At 50.8% G+C, this 17,831-nt stretch overlaps 7 protein-coding genes across 7 annotated transcripts; 3 read left to right on the top strand and 4 right to left on the bottom strand.

Moving 5' to 3' along the window:
* The first annotated feature begins 187 nt into the window (after positions 1 to 187).
* K444DRAFT_215125 (uncharacterized protein) lies at positions 188 to 1,005 on the top strand. The gene is made up of 3 exons (XM_024871115.1): positions 188 to 395; positions 441 to 489; positions 616 to 1,005. Exons 1-3 carry the CDS (start codon positions 339 to 341, stop codon positions 855 to 857), a joined length of 348 nt encoding a protein of 115 aa, XP_024742068.1. The 5' UTR covers positions 188 to 338; the 3' UTR covers positions 858 to 1,005.
* K444DRAFT_215360 (Mis6-domain-containing protein) lies at positions 906 to 3,829 on the bottom strand. The gene is made up of 7 exons (XM_024871116.1): positions 3,533 to 3,829; positions 3,093 to 3,468; positions 2,842 to 3,037; positions 2,614 to 2,793; positions 2,298 to 2,564; positions 2,134 to 2,251; positions 906 to 2,085 (listed from the first exon to the last, which is right to left on the bottom strand). The coding sequence occupies exons 1-7, from the start codon at positions 3,591 to 3,593 to the stop codon at positions 1,154 to 1,156; spliced, it is 2,130 nt and encodes a 709-aa protein (XP_024742067.1). The 5' UTR covers positions 3,594 to 3,829; the 3' UTR covers positions 906 to 1,153.
* A 1,862-nt stretch (positions 3,830 to 5,691) lies between these two features.
* K444DRAFT_640809 (uncharacterized protein) lies at positions 5,692 to 7,678 on the top strand (the record flags this gene model as incomplete). The annotated part of the gene is made up of 5 exons (XM_024884536.1): positions 5,692 to 5,747; positions 5,804 to 6,046; positions 6,098 to 7,239; positions 7,476 to 7,583; positions 7,632 to 7,678. The coding sequence occupies 5 exons, from the start codon at positions 5,692 to 5,694 to the stop codon at positions 7,676 to 7,678; spliced, it is 1,596 nt and encodes a 531-aa protein (XP_024742066.1).
* Positions 7,679 to 8,556: 878 nt separating this feature from the next.
* On the bottom strand, positions 8,557 to 10,235 carry K444DRAFT_554751 (uncharacterized protein; the record flags this gene model as incomplete). Its single annotated transcript, XM_024876667.1, has 5 exons — positions 8,557 to 9,348; positions 9,400 to 9,788; positions 9,834 to 9,888; positions 9,979 to 10,028; positions 10,086 to 10,235. 5 exons carry the CDS (start codon positions 10,233 to 10,235, stop codon positions 8,763 to 8,765), a joined length of 1,230 nt encoding a protein of 409 aa, XP_024742065.1. The 3' UTR covers positions 8,557 to 8,762.
* A 468-nt stretch (positions 10,236 to 10,703) lies between these two features.
* On the top strand, positions 10,704 to 11,306 carry K444DRAFT_625748 (uncharacterized protein; the record flags this gene model as incomplete). Its single annotated transcript, XM_024882563.1, has 1 exon — positions 10,704 to 11,306. One exon carries the CDS (start codon positions 10,704 to 10,706, stop codon positions 11,304 to 11,306), a length of 603 nt encoding a protein of 200 aa, XP_024742064.1.
* A 1,006-nt stretch (positions 11,307 to 12,312) lies between these two features.
* K444DRAFT_640807 (NAD(P)-binding protein) lies at positions 12,313 to 13,832 on the bottom strand (the record flags this gene model as incomplete). Its single annotated transcript, XM_024884535.1, has 4 exons — positions 12,313 to 12,458; positions 12,544 to 12,678; positions 12,738 to 13,439; positions 13,739 to 13,832. 4 exons carry the CDS (start codon positions 13,830 to 13,832, stop codon positions 12,313 to 12,315), a joined length of 1,077 nt encoding a protein of 358 aa, XP_024742063.1.
* An 894-nt stretch (positions 13,833 to 14,726) lies between these two features.
* K444DRAFT_499810 (putative Serine/threonine-protein kinase ksp1) lies at positions 14,727 to 16,223 on the bottom strand (the record flags this gene model as incomplete). Its single annotated transcript, XM_024873334.1, has 1 exon — positions 14,727 to 16,223. A coding segment is annotated over one exon (1,497 nt), but the record flags the coding sequence as incomplete, so codon positions are not given.
* Positions 16,224 to 17,831: the final 1,608 nt, after the last annotated feature.

Raw genomic sequence — 17,831 nt, 5'->3', positions numbered from 1 at the left:
TCTTCCTTCAACAATGGAGAAAAGGCGGCGTATCATCGTACATCTTGTTGCTGATGGAAAGTGCCTCACGGAAGGGTTCGAGCCAAAAAAATCTTGCCGAGCGAGTTGAAGTCACGGTGGCGCAGTTCTTGCCCCACAAATTTTATTTCCATCCGATCTTTGTTCCTGCCCTGACCTGACGCTGACCTGACCTGACCTCCTGCCGACAACCTCATCGTGCGGTGCCTCAAACTCATTGTCCCTCCTTCCAACCACGCTTGACGCTCCGAGGCTTGCATCCATCGAGCTGAATCGGCCTCTTGGCGCTTTCACAGTCCTAAGTATCGGCTTGGTGTGCAATGACTATGTTCGCCTCGACGTTTCGCTGGCTGCAGCGGAAGAGGTACCAATATGAGGTTGGTCCCTTTGCCAGCTTCCACTTTGATGCCTGACGATTGCAGGTCACATTCTCGCTGTACATGTTAACGCCCACCGAGAAGTTCATCTTCAGTAAGAAATTCCTCCCCTTTCCGCCGTCTTCCGGTTTCCGCCCCCCTGGCCCCCCTGATTGCGTGCGATCACTGCAAGGGCAATCCACAATTGAGAATGAACATTGCTGACGGACTTTATCATTAGACTCCTTCCTCTTCCTCTTCTTCAGTATGATCGTAATCGCCATGACACTCTACCTCCCACAGCACATCGCCTTCCTCACCAACCGGGCTTGGTTCTACTACAACGGGGACGAGAGTGCAAAAGCCGCGATTCATTCTATTGTGGAGAGTGCTACGCATACAGTGTTGGTTGAAAAAGTTAAGGAGACTGTTATGAATAATGCTGCTGGATCGACGATTGTGGATGCAGCGAAGGAGTTATAAACCAGGATTTGGACCGAACGACCGTCAGAGACGACGAAAGCGGTGCCTGTACGAATAGAAGACAGAGTCATTACACTTAATTGCGAGAGCACAGGTGCATTTGGAGTCTAGGGCGTCGGTCGGGATGGGTGTGATAGATGTCACAGCATGGGAAAACTACGAAATTCCCCTAATCACTAATGCGAATTGGGTATCAAGAGTCTTTGTTTCGAGAAGTATGGGGTATCTCACTCCTCGCTCATGTTCCATGTCTCATAAGATAGACGTCACCTCCTACCAGAACGCCTCGTTCAAATCTATGCCTTGTTCTCCCTCGCGGTCATCAAATGCTTCATGGTATTGTACATTAGTTCCCCAACTCCCTTAACCCCTTTATTTTCCATGTAATGCAACACGCCAAGCTTGTAATCCGGCCACGGCAACCTCAAGCCACCATCTTTCTCAAGCTGCAGCAACGACTTAGAAGTGGGAGGTCCAGGATGGCGAAGATCAATCTCATCTTCAGCCCTATCCTCAAGCTCTCTCACGTAGGAAATGGCTAGAAGGCAGAAAACAGGCGAGAAGGAAAAGCTAAACAGCGTCGCCAGGGACATCGATGTGTCGATACTCGCAACATACTTGCTCAAGATCTGGGTGACAGCTGGGGCCATCAAACAAGCGAGGGCGTTTGGGTCCGAGCTGTTGAAGGCACGGGATCTCCAAAGACAGTTGCAAACATCCATGAGAAAGCCATTGAAATGGTTGACGTATTCTTTTGAGTATGATTGCTGGTTCAATGCCAAGGATTCAATTGGTTTGGGGGACATGGCAATCTCAAAGGCCCGCTTGTAGAGCGCGAGGATGGCACAGAGCCTGCTGATGGTGCTGAGAGAGTCCGTGAATTGAAGCGTGTAGATCAATTCGGTGGGCGGAATAGTGACTCGGATTGTTGATCTTAGCGACGGTAGAGAGATGAGAGAAGCGTTGGCTTCGTAGAATGCTAAGATTTTGGAGAGGGTGTTGACATTCAGGCACGTTTGGACCATGGTGAGTGCCAGGCTGTTGGCGTGAGTTATCAAAGATGTAACTGCAGATGATGCATCGCTTGATGGCTGATGCTGTGACAGAAGAGTGACCGTCCATTGATCGAGCAAATTCCTGTAAAACTCGAGGAGCGCGACTTTGGACTCAGTGCTGCCGTCATCTAGGACAGCCTCCTCAAGAGGTTGAAAGATGGAGGAATGAAGGCCTGGGCATTAGTCAGATTGTCCTGCGATGGAGTTCAAGACGCACACACCTTCAAATGAGCCTAGAGGGGTGTAAGTAAGAAGGTCGAGGACAACGTCTCGATCCTTCACACCATTCCAGGAATGGATCATAGATTTGAGATACGTCAGGCATGCGGATGGCAATGTCTAAGGTCTTTCAGTAACATTCCTCGACGTGTTTAGAGCTCAATACCTTATTGTACCGCGTATATCCCAGTACTGCTTCGAGCATTTCAAAAATCTCACTATCAGAAGAAGTTGAATCTTCCAACTGATCTTCAAAGAACGCAAGCAGCCAGCTATCTATGCGCTTTGAGTTGGTATCAGAGGACATCAACAGAAGGAATTTTTGGAGAAGTGGGTCATTGATGACTGCAACCAGCTGATTGGGTAGTTCAATTTTCTCCAGTTTTCGAACGAATTCATGTACATCCTCGATCTCTTCTAGTGTTATTGACGACTAAGTTGTCAGCTAGAGCAGAAAAATAACAGGTTGGATCGGGTCTGACCTCCAGGGCGCGTGAGGTGTGGACCTCTGGGATGATTGGCGAATACTTTCTCTTGGAACCATCGACCCCCTTTCGAGTGACGCTGAAAGTTCGTTTCTCAGGCGGTAGACGATCTTGTGTCTTTTGAAAATGGTACTCCTGGATTTCTCCAAGCCTTTGTCTCCACTCCGGATCCGGATGCTAGAGTTTATCAGCGATCAATCACGTTAACATCACGGAAGAGCCTACCGTAAACACTGAAGCTCTTCCTGAAGTCACATCGCCAACAATAATATCTGGGAAGAAGTCCTTGTATACTCTCATGAGTCCAACAAGGGGAGGTTCGTTCCCAGCTTGACGGGTTAGCTCCATCAGCATCTGGATCCGGAAAGGCCGTACATGCTTTCTTCTAGTAACAAGAGACAGCACGTGACACAGCTGTGATCTGTAAATTATGAGATTAACAGGTTGCTCTTCAGGACGTTCACAGGAGTGCACACCTAATCGCAACTGTGTCGAGGTGATTGAAGAGAATGCTGTAGAGTTGTGACAATATTCTCTTGTTTTCAAGGACGTCGTACACCATCACCAGCCATTTCAACAATGCACCTTGAACAGAGTATGATGGCTTAGATCGCCCATGGCCCAGGCCACCAGCAATCTTGATCACGATGGCATCAGGAACTTTGCTGGCAGGATACAGGTTCCGAACCAGGCCTCCGAGGCTGGCTTGGTCGAGCTCGTTGGGCAGCGTGACGATGTCGACAAGCCTACTCAGCGACGCGTTTGTCAAGCCCTCCTCGTAGGCTTTATGGCCAACCTTGTCTACGAGATGCGAGATCTTCGAGACGCGCAGCTTGGCGGGTGTCTTTGCGGCTGTTGGATGTTAGTTACTCCACGTTCAAATACGCGCGCGTCCTGACGCGCTTCAAGCGCTCACCATACTCCAGGTCAGCAAGCAGGGCGGCGAGGCCGTCGTCGCGTTCTGATGGCATTGCCATTGTCAGGGCCGGTCAGGTCCGGCGGCGAATTCCCCGTTGCTGAAGCAGCACCCAAGGATGTTAATGAGGAGGTGTGGGCGTGTGTGTGTGTGTGTTCGCGTTTGTAGTCGGCGTCTGAGGCAAGAATGGCCTCGACAGGGTAGCTCGTGTAACCTTCGACCCCAACCGATGTTCATTGTTCAGCAGTGCAGGGGTCGAAGCCTCGCTTCGCTTCGAACGACTCCCCTTTCCAGATGCTGCAGTAGAATTCCATCTTCCCCCCCCCTCCCCGCTATCGACATCGACACAATGCCACCACCATACCATCGCACCCAACTGGCCACTCCACCAGTACTGGTCCAGTGCAGCAGAACCCGGCGATCGATCCATATCTCAGACATTCCCACTCACCCAGCCCATGGTCCAATGGTCTGCCGGACTCCCGCTCCGTTGGCTCCCCCCCCTTCTCGAAGCTAGCACGCTATGCACTCCAAATGCGCCTCTTCGTTGGCCAAAGTGGTACGACTTTGGACAGACGAGGCCCTCCCAGTGGCTGCTGCCATTCATTTCCATCTGGTCAGTTCTGGCTCCGCGAGACCAGGGTGGAAGGATGGTGGCTCAAGTTCAACGAAAGACTTGCCCCGTTGTGGCCAGGATCAGGATCAGGATCAGGATCGCCTTTGCGCCGCCTCGCGATTGCCGATCTCCTCAATTTAATGCAGCCGTGCAACGCAAGCGGAGGGTGGACGGATGGACGCGCCTGGAAGGAAAGACAGCCTCTAGGTGGTGTCGCTGTGCGAGCGTCGAGACGCTTTGCAGTGGCCGATGGCCAACCCCGTTGCTGTGTAACACGGGGATGCTAGAATCGGTGTGAGATGGCGGTGCTGGAGGGCGGATCCACTTGCTTGTGCCTCTCCTGGGTGTATTGCATGTGTACTACGTACCGTATGTTCACCTCGTTTTGTTCACACGGCAGTACTTGCAGGCGCACTCGATCTGAACCGTTTCTGCTCTGAATCTAGAACATCAAAAGCACACCATCCCCGGCTTCCCTACTTCGTGCTTCCACCCGCTCTCTGCCCGGCTATTACCAGGACTCAGAGGGGAGGGAGCCTGCGGTTAGTCCAGCCCCAGCAGTCAGCTGGGATTGCGGGGCGCTTGATTGACGCTTGCAAGTCACTCACCAGGAAGTACCTCTCCAGCGCAATCTTTGCGCCTGGTGTCCGCCTTTCCCCAAACAAACAGCCAAGAGCCAACAGCCAGAGCACTTTGGATCGCGGGCACGGCCGTGGCATCACTGGAGCTGGCCCTTTCTGGAGCCGCGGTGACCGCCTTGGGAGGCTTTCGCAAGTCCTTTCTTCGCAAAAGGCAGTCCCGCGCCGTCGCTGTGGCTCTTCAACCCATCGCGCTTGGTTGGGTTAGTGGTCCGCATTGGTGGGCTCGCAGCCCTGGGCCTCTCAAAAACCTCCCAGGGTAGCCACCGACCCCTTGCTTGGCCCGCAGAGCACATAAAAATAAAAGTGGGCGTTACATGGGCAGCAGTCAGTTACACAAAGCCCTAACTGGCCCCGCGACGCTCTAGATCTTTTGCTCTTCAATCGACCTTCTTCTTCTTCTCCTTCTTCGTCCTCTTCAGGATGCCGCGGACTGCGGGCTCTTGTTAGTAGGGGTCCCTACGTTCGCCGCCTGCTCGACGTCATTATTCAAAACAGCTTCCCTCCTGGCTGCAGCTGTCCATCTCTCCTGGGTCTCCTCACGAACAACTGCGTATACAACGAAGCGGGAAGCGCCATTTGGGCCTCTTGAGCTGGATTCCATCCTGAATTCCATACGGCACCGCAGGAATTCGCTTACCAAGGCTCTCCAACATTGCAAACAGATCTCCTTGCCTTCGGTATGACACCCTTGCCTTTCAACAGATCTTTCACCCAGACCAGCCACCTCAATTGGGTTCCCATTCTTCCTCTAACCTTGTGCTACAACAGACGGCCGAGACCATGCTTTCGGGGAGCAGACTACTGTACACCTGGATTTCCCGTCTAGATACTACCTGACGCGAGGTCTCATATTTTGGAATCGGACGATTACGTCACGCCAAAAGCACATTTATCAATATCCAATGTCGTCTCGCGCTCGCGGGTCGACATCTATCGCGGAAGATGATGACGACGAAATGTAGGAGGGACTTTTCACCTGTTTAGCTTGAATTGCGTTGTCTTACGCCGTACTAGGGACATCGACTCAGATGTACCATCACGGCCCACAGAGGTTGTCCCTGCTGAGTTGCTCCGGGACGCACCGAATTGGCTCTCAGCGGTTAGAAGTTTACGAGAGACGGACGTTATCATTCTTTTAACGCCAGTCGTTATCCCTATCAGCCAAATCCCAACAGACACCAGCGATCCCTTTGAGCCCCTTGGGCGATCTTTAGCCAAGAGGCATTCAAGGGTTCGCCAAATCCCCTATACTCAAAGGTGTGAGGTGTCCCAATCTCCCGTACTATCAGTACTTAATTAACCGGCCAGAAACGGCATTACATCGACTCACCTCGGATTTATAAAGCGAGGACATGTTATCATACTCTGCTTTGCCCCTGATCCCAGTCAACAGCTTCAGCAAGAGTTCGCCGAGGTGACCTTTGCGGTGAGCGACAACAAGCCATGTATCATCGTGGTCTGCTGCAAACCCACGGACATCTCACAAGCCCTTCTCTTCCCCACTGTCATTCAAACCATAGATTACTCGCCCTCAGCCTTGGAAGCCACTGCAGCCTTGATATTCGGAGAAGGATCTCAACCCCTTGGCGGCAGAGCGCCAGAACCGACGAACGAAGCCCAACAGCAACCTAGACTATGGGCAGTAGAGCAGTGGAATGAGGTGAGAGACATGGCCAGTGTGGTGAGTCTCTGGAATGAATGCATTAGCAGTCGCTTTACTACCGACCAAGGCACATTGGCCTCGCTTCTTCGTCGTCCAGGCTATGCTAAGCACTACGTGGTAAGGGAGCCAAGACACGGAGAGATACTTGGGTTTTGTGCCACATACCTCTCGTACGTCGATAAGGAAGGGGAAAACCTGATTGCTTCGCTGGCAGCTCTTCTCGTCCGATCCTCGAGCCGGCAGCAGGGAATCGGGTTGAGTCTTCACAACCATGCCATTAGTCAGCTTAAACGGACACGAGGTGTAATGCGTTTACAGCTAGGGAGTACGTTCCCTCGAATTTTTTATGGGCCCCCATCCGAGATGCACTTGAACGAGGAATGGTTTCGACGCAGGGGTTGGCAAATGGATAAACCAAATGTCCCTGGTCAGGGACAAATAGTCCGTGACATGATACTGGACTTCGCGGATTGGCGACATTCAGAGGAACATCCAAGACAGAAAACCGTAAGCTTTAGGCTGTGTACGCAGGAAGACATGGTAAGTGTCCTAGAGATTGTGGAAAGGACATCTGCAAGACAAGCAAAGATGGGCTGGTATGACCAGTATTTATCACTCATGAATGGCCCAAACGTCAAGGATGTGGTATTGGGGATCGAGAATAATAATGTGGTTGCCATTGCTCTCACTTATACGCCATCCTGTGGAAGTCAGATCGCATCGAATCTGCCGTGGGCGGGCCGAATCGGAAATGATATCGGAGGTGTCACTTGCATATGTATCCCTTGTAAGTGCCTCTATTTCTTCCAATATCACTATCAACTGGTGATGCTTCTGTTTATCTCCTAAGGCCAGGAGTCTTGTTTTCCCGGAACGCAAAAGCGTATCTTAGCCATCATGTCTGACATGAGTCTTGCATTATGATAGAGAAGCACGAGTCTCGTCCCCAATTTCATGCCCATCGTTGCTAATTAAGACCTTGCATCAATACTGACATGCAATCAGCACCTACCCATGATTCAGTTATTTTTGGCTTACTTGACGCATCCGTCGAGAACCTGCAGAGTCAAGGCATGACAAAAATGTTCTTGGACGGAGTGGCCAATGATTCAGACCTCTTCATGCAACTCGGTGAGCCTCCGGTTTCAAGTCATGTAACGTTTCGAGCTGATGCTTCAGGCTTTCGAGAATGGGCCCAATACAGGGACGTCTGGAAAGACATATGAATATCGATGCCCAGATATCTAAATCTAGAACATTTACATATCGGAAGCAAGTCGGCGATCTTATTGCTTTCTCCAGAGACATTTCCAATATCGATCTAAGCACTGCGATACTGCATCATCCGTGCTCTACTGATCCTTCGCGCCTCACTCAACAGTTCATCGAAACGCACCAATCTAAGGCTCTGCTCTAGGTCAACCAACAACAGTTACCCGAACCCAATTGTATCAGAGAAAGCCACGGAGCAGTAGGTTGGCTAATAGGTCAACCGTCCGCTGTTGTTTCTCGGACCCCTCACTGCCACGTCTACGATGTGCAGGTGCTTGATGCAGTGAACTGCATGCCCAAATTCTCCCATGAGTGGGGTCAAGTGAGAGAGCAGGTCCGGCTATTCCGGCTTGCCTTTTCTGAAATAACCCGCACCAATCATGGAGACGCGAAACATGTGGCGCAGTTTCTAAGCCCTTTTCTCGTCAGCCACCTTCCTTGGTGCTAGCCACATGTTATGTATTGTTCTGGCAGAGAGCCAGTCGAATTTCTGGGTCTGGGAAAACTTTGTCAAACATACGAACGAGCACGCATCCTCTTTTACCGTATTTCTCAGCTGCACTTCGAGATGAAGCAGCCGTTGCAAAAATTACCAATTGCGCATCTCCAATTCTCAGGAACAGACTCTATGGCAAAACGCATGTTTTTAGATAAATTTGGACAAGTGGGTTGAACGACTCTTGAAAAAAGAGTCCGGTGCTGGAAAATCACTCTCACCTTCTCACGCATGACACAAGGATAGAAGCAAAATAGACGAATGGGATTGGGGAGATGTATTGTATATAATTGCCATTTACTCGCAGCATATTACTTACGAAGTAATCTTCCGCATCCTTATTAAGTCCTTTGAATGAAATTAAGTGGCAAATTTTGGGTTTAGAAATCATTGGTAAGTCGGCAATACCTCGACTCCAGACGGAGATGGGGCTGGCGCTCTGGCATGCAGATGGCTCCTGAGCTCTTGTGAACACCCCCTCGTAGTGAGGTTTGACCTTCCCGGGAGTATTGAGAATTTGGACAATGATAACAAACTGCATTTTAATCGCACACGTTGCCCAGCCTCCCAGCCTCCCCAGGCTTCACTTCTCGAGTCGTGGAGACCTCGGTAGTCTTCTTCACACCTCTCCAATCGACATTGGGTCCCTGAACCGGCAAGAACTCCTCACTGCTATCATCTTTCAGATCCCTCTCACTTTCGTCCCACCTCAAAGCTTGACCGCTTCCACTCCTCTTCAGCTTCTTCGATTGGCCATTCTCGTCATAATCGGCATTGTTCGTGCTCTTGATAGTAGTGGTGACACCGCCTCCTTTTGCTAGATCAGTCCTCAAGCCTAGCTCCGTGCCAATCTGCACACCCCCACTGCGAATATATCCACCTCGGTTGGCCATTTTCGAGGATGACCAAGCATTGCTCTCACTCGGGCTTCGAGTTGATGAACCGAAGAGCTTGGAACGGGAGAGGAAGGTGCGGAACAAGGGTCGAAGAGTCGCCAGTGCTGCCGCTGTAATGCCAATCCCAGGTTCGACTGTGCTCCAAATGGCAACATCCGTAGTTGAATAGAGAAAGTCGTTTTGGGCTAGCTGTTTGATATATGGTATCCGTACAATCGTCGCAGTAGAGCCTCTGCGGAGCGTTAGTACCAGCAGAGTAATGTTTGAAGTGAGGTGTGCTTACATTGCACCGAGTGCGAGAATTAACGCCACAGAAATTTTGGTTCGAGGGTTCATAGCAAGATCCCAGACGAGGAAGATGGGAAGAATACCCAGTGTCCAGTCTGCCCAGGCGGAAATGGCTGAGTGAGCATACGTTGAGTTGGTTATGACTTTAGCAGGGACGCATTTGCCCACGACACCCAAATACTGTGTCCAGAAGTATGTGACTGGTGAACACTGGAAGATAATGAGAAAGAAGTAAAATATAGAAAAAACTGTGACCACTCCGATGACGATCCATATAGTAACTATCTGGCTTCTCTTCACACTGATTCGTGACAGGAATATTGCTATGCTAACTTTCAAAACGGTAGTCGAGGAGATATAGGCCAACTCGCAACACCACCACCACTGGTATTCTCAGCAATTGGTTCGCTGGTGGTGGGATGAACTCACCTTCAAGGCAATGGGGATGTTCTGCTCTGGAAGGTTGGCAAGATGCTGCCCAGTCCTGCAATACCTAAGTCAGTAATGCCTTATTCGTGATGACTGCAATCTTTGGAGCAGTTAGAACGCTGCACGTTGGGGAGACCGTAATTACCCGTATTCGACGCCTTTGAGAACAAAGGTACAGTACAATGTAAATAAAACCTACGAGTTCATCGTTAGCACGGAACAGCACGAGAATGGATCTAAAAGACAGCTCACAAGAGATGCAATAGCAAGCCAATCATCTGTTCCAAAGTTTTTTATCATGTGTCCCCTGACATAGCATCGCAAGCCAACGAAGATCCATGACAAACACAAGAATAGGATAGCGACTCCCGCAACTTGGGGACCTCTGTCCTCGGTAGACATGACCGGATACCAGAGAGAGAAAATCCAGAACGTTCAGAACTTATAAACACAATACATAGGTTACTGTAGACTTTGGGACAGTGCGGAGCCGAAGGATCGAAAAACCCCCTAGGAAGGACGAACCGTCTCGAGAGGGGTCAAAGATATGTGATCTCCTTGAGAACTCATCAGGACCCGCAAAACCCCCTGGGCCGGGTAGGCAAGGCGATCAGACGGAGAGGCTTACCATCTTCTGAAGCGTCTCCGAAGCCATCTCTAAGAGCTATTCGACTACTCTCACTGGGTAGATACAGTCAACGCATATAGAGGCTCCGACACTTGCCCTGAACAGGGACCATCAATCGTAGCCATAATTGGTGCAATTCTTGGGGCTTCACACGTGTGAGAGTGAAAGGAAACAATTCCCCTCGGCGCCGGGTTGTGTGTGGATAGTCAAGCGCCAGGCACGGGAAAGGTAAAACGAGAGAAATGGAGTTGGGTGGAGACCGAGGTTGCCAATGCAAGCAAGCAGCACATGGGAAGGCAAGCGAGAGCGCCACCCTCGTCAAATTAGCTGAGGATCGCCACCATACCCTTGATGTGTCTGAAGCTGTCGAAGGCAATGGCGGGGTGCCATTTTACAGGGCGCTGTTGGAGTTGCTGGCAGCGCTGAAGTGTGCCGTGTGTGAAATTTCCATCACCATGGTCATGGTGGGCCGCACAGGGGACGACCTTAGAGTAGTGGAATTGGAGACTTGCGACGTGCTCGCTGCCCCCAAAACAAAACCCCAGGGAAGGTGGAAGTTGCAAATTCGAAGTTGGCGGTGGCGGCAATCGTCTCGTGAGGAGGACAGTGGCGCGGAGGCGAGAAAAGGAGGCGATGTCCGTCCCACGTTCAGCCGCCCCCCTTCACTCTCATCTTCATCCTGGGTCATATACTTCGAGGCTTTTGGCTCGTTGAAGAGAAGGCCCTTCTTAAATAACAAGCTTGAGTTGTGCCATCCCAGCGAGAAAGTTCCCACTGAAAATGATCGAGAGAGGAGAAGAGATATTATCGAGAAGAGAGCTCTTGCTCACTTAGTACCTGTCTAAACGGGAATGCCTAACTGAGGCTCAAAGAGTTCTTGCGTCGAAGCAGCTCGGCATACTGTTGTCAAGTCCAGCCGCCACACCGAGGTGAGGCGTGGACGAGGTTGCCGTATTTACGACGCCCCATGCATACAACTCCACATGAACCAGTGCACTGTACCCCTTTGCCGAGAGTGTTGAATTTTCTCTTTCCTGAATCGGCAATCTCTTATTGCTTCTTGGTCTGCGAAATAATACAAAGAAAATACCGTCCGCTCAGATGATACTTCAAAGTGCTATCACTGAGCCAACACAGGCCCCCTCCCTCAACTTCTTGTCTATTATAAGGCGTTTTCATCAATTTCATACTTTCGAGAGCTTACTGTTGCGACTTTGAGCACTCCCTCGGGTGTAGATGGGGAAAATTCTTGCATAGACTTCGGTTGTCACTCATCCTAAGAAACATTTCCTGCCTCCCCTTTTAACGCAAAGCTAGATGCTGTAGTCAAGAGTGATCTAACGATGGTGTTTTACATCTTGGAGATAATTCCCTCTTGGCAGAACATTTTGGTTCAGGTGCATAGAGCACGCCTTCGTGGCCTGAGAAGCTGTTTCAGTTGCCCTCGGTGAAGTGGCCGTTCGGTAACTCCAAATCAGGGAGATCAAGGCCCTGGGTAGCTCATTGCTTTGCTTTTAGTTTCTCGATTAAATGTGGGGAGACTGCACGGATGTGCTTGCTCGTTACAGTCATAGGTAGGGAGACATGACCGAGTCACTACTACTACATTTGGTAAATGAGATGAACCGCACAAGAGTCTGCAACAGCAGTCTCTATTCAAGTATCTTCACTCCTTGATATGTGCGGTGAATGAGGAAACTCTTAACCGAAGTCACTCTCTAAGCATTTCTCGCTTCCTCCACATCTAGCACACACTCTCAATATTGAAGTTCCTCTTTCCTGTAGCTCTGCCAGATGTCGCCTCTAGAGCTGTTGAGGTCATCTCTTGACTGCTCTATACCTGAATCCAATTTACAAACGGCTAGCTTTCCCCTTGGTAAACTTCTCTCCTACCAATTCCTCGCTCAAAGCCCAAAGTCTCTCAGCCTTGTCAATATCAGACGCCCACTTCGAAGGTCTTCTCATCTGACAATCATCTAAGTACACTCCTGCCTCATCTGTATCAACAAATGCCCATTAGCTTTTTGATCCCAAGATAACAGTGCGAATTTTTTCAAGATTGAGAAGAGAACAGTAACTCACCACTTAACCTGGGGTCGAACCCAGAAACAACTAAAGTGGCCGCCCCCTCATCGATTGACTTCCAATCGAAGTCCCCCTGAGTGAGATTCTTGACGGCCTCCTCGTCCATCTCACGAGCCAAGTCAGTCGCGATAGCTAACAATCGAATAATCAGTACCTTGCAAAACAAACCCTATTGCCTCTTTAATACGTACTCCCTGGCATGACAGCGAAGCTCTTCACCCCTCTCGTATTCAACCCAACAGCAAAAAGCACATTCGCAGTCTTGCTCTGCCCATATGCGACACTCGGCTCGTATCTTCCATCGCCCCTTAATGTGCCTGCCGGCATGCCCCTTCTCGGCTGATCGTCAAACTCCACTTTGGCTCCAGGGGTTTGATTGATCTGGGGAACGGGGGCAGTCAGAGTTTGCTTCGTTTGGAATGGGAAACTACCTACATCAGAAAACCGCACCGGACTAATCCGGTGAGCCTCACTGGAGGTATTGACAACCCTCGCCCCTCTGTTCCCCGTCTTCATAAAAGGAAGCAAGAGAGCAGTCAGTAGGAAAGGACCCAGATGATTAGTAGCAAACTGCGTCTCCACCCCCTCCTCCGTCAGACGTCGCTCACTAGTATTGATCCCCGCATTATTAAACAGAACATCAATACCCCTACCCTCTCTCTCTAAGATCTTCTTACAGCGCTCCGCAGCTTCCCGAACGGACTTCAAGCTCGAGAGATCAACGACGACTTCTTGGACATTCACATGTGGGTTTGAGGTGTGTATGCCAGCCGCCACGGCGTGAATCTTGGAGAGTGTGCGGGAAGCGAGAATTAGTAGGCTAGGGGAGTGCGCTGCAAGGGCGAGGGCGAGTCCTTCGCCGATGCTCTTTGGTGATACGCCTGTGATCAGGACTACGGAGTTGAGAATCAGCATACAAGGAGAGTTTGTGACATGTGAGAAGGACACAAGGGGGGGCGCACAGCTCCCCCATCATCTCCCGAGCCAGAACTACAGGAGCTCATGAGGGAAAGCCAACATGAAATGTGATTTCCATGTGGATTTGAGGGGGAAGGATCATTCACATGTGTCAATGGGCAGCGTTGCTACTCGAAGGAAGAGATCACTCAACCCCGCAACTCTCCAATCAAGAAGAACAAATTCACCCCCAAACAACCCAGACGGTACACAAAGCGAAAATATATCCACTCACTAACCTTCCCCCTAATCTCCTCTGCAAATGCCCGCCCAGCCTCCGTAGCCGTCGTCCTAGCGCCGAACCCCGCATGGCTGACGTTGGACTTCATCCTCGTCCTGCTGTCAAGGTCTAGCAAGAAGGCGGCCGCAAGTGTATTCGCGGGATCGTGAAACGTTCCTAGACGCCAGTGGCTGCTTAAGTTTGACCTCACTTTACTTCATGAACGCCGTGCAGGATATTACCCCGCTTTCGAGGCACGTGCTTGTTTAGGCGTGCCTGCCGACGTTCACTTCGGCTGACGCTTGTCAGCCGAGTCGAGATTGATCAATTTGATTGAGAAGGACAATCATCACAGACAAAGTGGTACAATGTGGTAGAGTGGGTAATTGACTGGTATTCTCAAAGTCCGAAGATATTCTAATACACAGAAAAGCGAGTCATAGCGAAAATCTCATCCTCTCCTCTCGATATACCATCGTAGACCGTGCCCGTTGTTTGTATATTCTGACAAGCCACGTCGATGCCCATACCGAGTGAAAGAAGGCCTGAGACAAAAGCCAAACTACAAGTGAAGGTGTTCCCAACCTCCAACCCACTCTAAATCGCCATGGTCCAAATGGCGCTTCTCCTTGCCATGGTGATCCCGGACTCGATCTCGAGCCCAAGGGCATGCCCTGCCCTTATCTTTAGTCGTATCCTTAATAACAGTATTCGCCTTATTATCCCAAACTCCGGCTCCAAACCCAGTGAAGCCTAATCCAACGCTGCGACGTGCCTTGCGCAATTCTGGTGATTTCTCCGACTCCGATGTTCCAGTGTAAGCCCGCCGGCGTTCTCCAAGCGCCGACCACTTGTCGAAAGTGGTCCGCTTCGGTGGTGGTGAGTAGCGTGGAGGGGACTCGCGGACAATGGTCTCTTTCGGGGCATCGTGGAAAAAGAAGCCATCAGCAATAAGGTCGCTATCAATGTCGTTGGCTGTAGGTCGGCCAGCCTCCGGATCCAACTTCGCAATATTTACAAGTGATGAGCTCTTGGGCTCCAAAGGTCCTCCTTGACGGATCGTATCATCTTCATTCTTGCTCTCATGACTCCAGGTCCTCGCGTTTTGCATCTGTCGTGCTTTAAGCTGTTTCTCGGCCTCCTCCTCCTCCTCTTCAATGTCCTCATCCCACAGATCACTCCAACTCTTCGAGACGACCTCGGTCTTCTTGCCGAAAATTGATGCCATTGATGGTAGCGGCTTTGGCTTCGACATATTGATTGGCAACGAGCCGGAGATGGGAGTGAGGCTTGCCTTGGGCGGACTGGTCTTGAATGGTCGTCGGATGGCAAGGGATCGCATGGAAGCGAGAGAAGAGTCCAGGATCGATGCCATAGAGGGAGTTTGTTGACCCACTGAGAACCAGTCCTTGTTGCTTTCTTCCGAGCTGGGGAAGAGATCTTCAGACTCGTAGCTCTCGTCGTCGAGGATGGCAGAAAGTTGTCGGAACTGTTGAGGTGGGCTAGCATGTAAGGCCTTGGCCCATGGGAAAGAGCCAGTGTCCATTTGCGGGCTCTGAATCGAGGGTGTTCGGAGTGGCTCCCGGTTGGCACTGGCGATGCCTCGTCTCTCGGCAGAGCAGAAATCGTCCAACGACTCGTCGAATGTGGTGAAACTGACAACACGCTCGAGGGCCTCACGAGCAGCTTGGAGGGATCGTTTGCGTGGATCCAAACTCATGCATTGGGCAATAACTTCATACGTGTCTTGGGACATTGTCGGGAAGACATCGAAGAGTGATTGCTTGTCTCGAGAGAAATCCAAGAACAAGGGATCCGACTCGGTGGGAGTTGTGAACGGGTTTCGAGAGAAGAGAATGTTGAGCAAGCAGATACCAATGGCCCAGATATCGGCCTTTTCGGGTGCATAGCCGGCACCTGCAGAGTCGTATTGTTCCGGAGACATGTAACGGTCACTACCAACAGTAGTCTCGTAGGTCCAAGTCTCCGTGGTAGCAAGACCGAAATCACCTAGCTTCATCTCTCCCGATTGAGTCAGGAAGATGTTCTCAGGTTTGATATCTCTGTGGTACATGCCCTTGGCGTGGATGTACGCAACAGCATCAACAAGCTGGAGCATAAATTGGCGGACATGTTCGGTCTCCAACGGTCCAGTTCCAGTTCGAATGGCTTCATACAAGTCCCCCCGCGAGCAAAACTCGAGGACGATGTAGATGTGTGCATCTGTCTCGAAGGAGTGAATCAGATTGACTATGTTGGCGTGCGAACCGAGGCGGGCATGGCAGGCGAGTTCTTCAGAACGCTCATCAACAGCAAAGGAGCAGTCTGAGTCCGTGGTTGCGGACTTCTTTGTCAAGCACTTGATAGCAACAAATTCATTTGTTGTCAGGTCCTTGGCCATAAAGACCATACCAAACGATCCATGATTGAGGGGAGCAACTGTCTCAAAACGTCCATCGAGCACAACTCTATCGTAGAACTTTTCCCTTAAGCATTCCATGGCGAATGTGAGTGATGGATGGCGATCTCGTTGTGAAAGGTGAAGGCTGAATGCAAAACGTAAATATTAAAAAAGGAGCAGAACGGAAAAATGCGACTAATTGTTGTACAACCGCGATATTTTTGGACCCTGAAGGCTTGAGTTCAAGCAATACAGTCGGGAAATGCTTTTGTCTTCTCTGAACAAAGTTGGTGGCACAAGGAGCTATGCTCGAAGAGGGTTGAGGTTCGAGGATGGTGGCGGTTCGGAAAGGATGTCGAGGCGAGCTGAGAATCAGGAGGACTTTGGCGAGGAAACAGACTAGCAACGCTATATAAATGTAATTCAATTGCGGGTAAAATGACGATGGTGAAAACTCCGGTTGTATCGTAGTAGGGGTCAGAGGCTCATTGATGGGTATTCGAATCGCTAACAAAAGGAACTGAGTGGTTGGTCGTAAAACAGGAACAATGGACGAAACGTCCGGTAAGGAAAGGTGTGAAATCGTTATGTTGACATGAGAGCCAGAGGTGTGGTGACGAACGAGTGTCTGGGGGTTGAATGTGGCTTGAGGGAGCGGTGGTTAAAAAGTGCTGCTCGTTGGTGTGGAGAGGTGTGTAGCGGAAGAAGGTAGATCGACGCAGGAACAACCCAACAGAACGCTGGTTGTATTGGATCTCAGTCGGGTTCGGATTCGATGAGGGTGGAAGGTGGAAAGTCGTTCAGAAGATGATCAATGAGCTCGGCGGGGGGGATTGATGACTCCGAGCTGCTTGGCGAGGCTGTTGAGATTGTCGAGGTAGTCTATCGTAAGACAATCTCTGTCTCTTGCCTGGAAATCATGTGCTGTGATTGATTGATAGATGGAAAAAGGTAGTCGAAGAGCTTGCTCCTCGTCTGCCTTATCCGTTCCTGAGAATGGCGTTGTGGTGGTGGTGTCGTGAGGTTGAGGTTGGGCGAGGTGGAGGAGAGAAGGTGAAGGAGGTCAAGCTAGTGGGAGATAATCGACGCGAGGTGAATGATGATGATGATCTTTCTGCGGCCGGGGTAGTTTTGATGGTTTCGGCGTGGAATGTGATTGTAGCCGGGTGACGCAGAAGGCGGCGAGGACGTCGACTCGAGAGAATGCGGTGAATGACAGAGGCGAAGGTAATTAGGAGGAAGGCGGAAGAGAAGAGAAGAGGAGAGGAGGGCGGAAGAGGAGGAGGAGGAGGAGGAGGAGGAGGGTAGACTGCGGACGACGATGGGATGTGGCCAGTCTTTGGATTATCGTGGGCAGCTTGGAGAGGTGGGAGGGGAGGATGGGGATGGGGAACGATACGAGACGATGGAGCAACAAGGAGAGCATCAACAGGAGCGAGAGATTAGCGTGGGTCGGTGGACGGAACAAGGACGGGAGTATTGTGGCCTCAGGCATAGACACAAGCACAAGCACCAGCACCGGCACTAGCACCAGCACAACAACACAGCTCTTCTCTCTCTCGCTCTCATCACTCCACAGTGGCACAACGCCACCGGGCCCCACCCACACCTCCAATGCTTGACCGCTTGCACTCGCAGCACCGAGCACTCAGCCTGGATCAGTCGATGCCCAAGGACCCCGGCGCGCGTTGAAAGCAGCGTGCTGTC

Source organism: Hyaloscypha bicolor (genome assembly GCF_002865645.1).
Source record: "Hyaloscypha bicolor E unplaced genomic scaffold K444scaffold_17, whole genome shotgun sequence".
NCBI lineage: Eukaryota > Fungi > Ascomycota > Leotiomycetes > Helotiales > Hyaloscyphaceae > Hyaloscypha > Hyaloscypha bicolor.
This window is presented reverse-complemented; position numbering and strand designations above follow the sequence as displayed.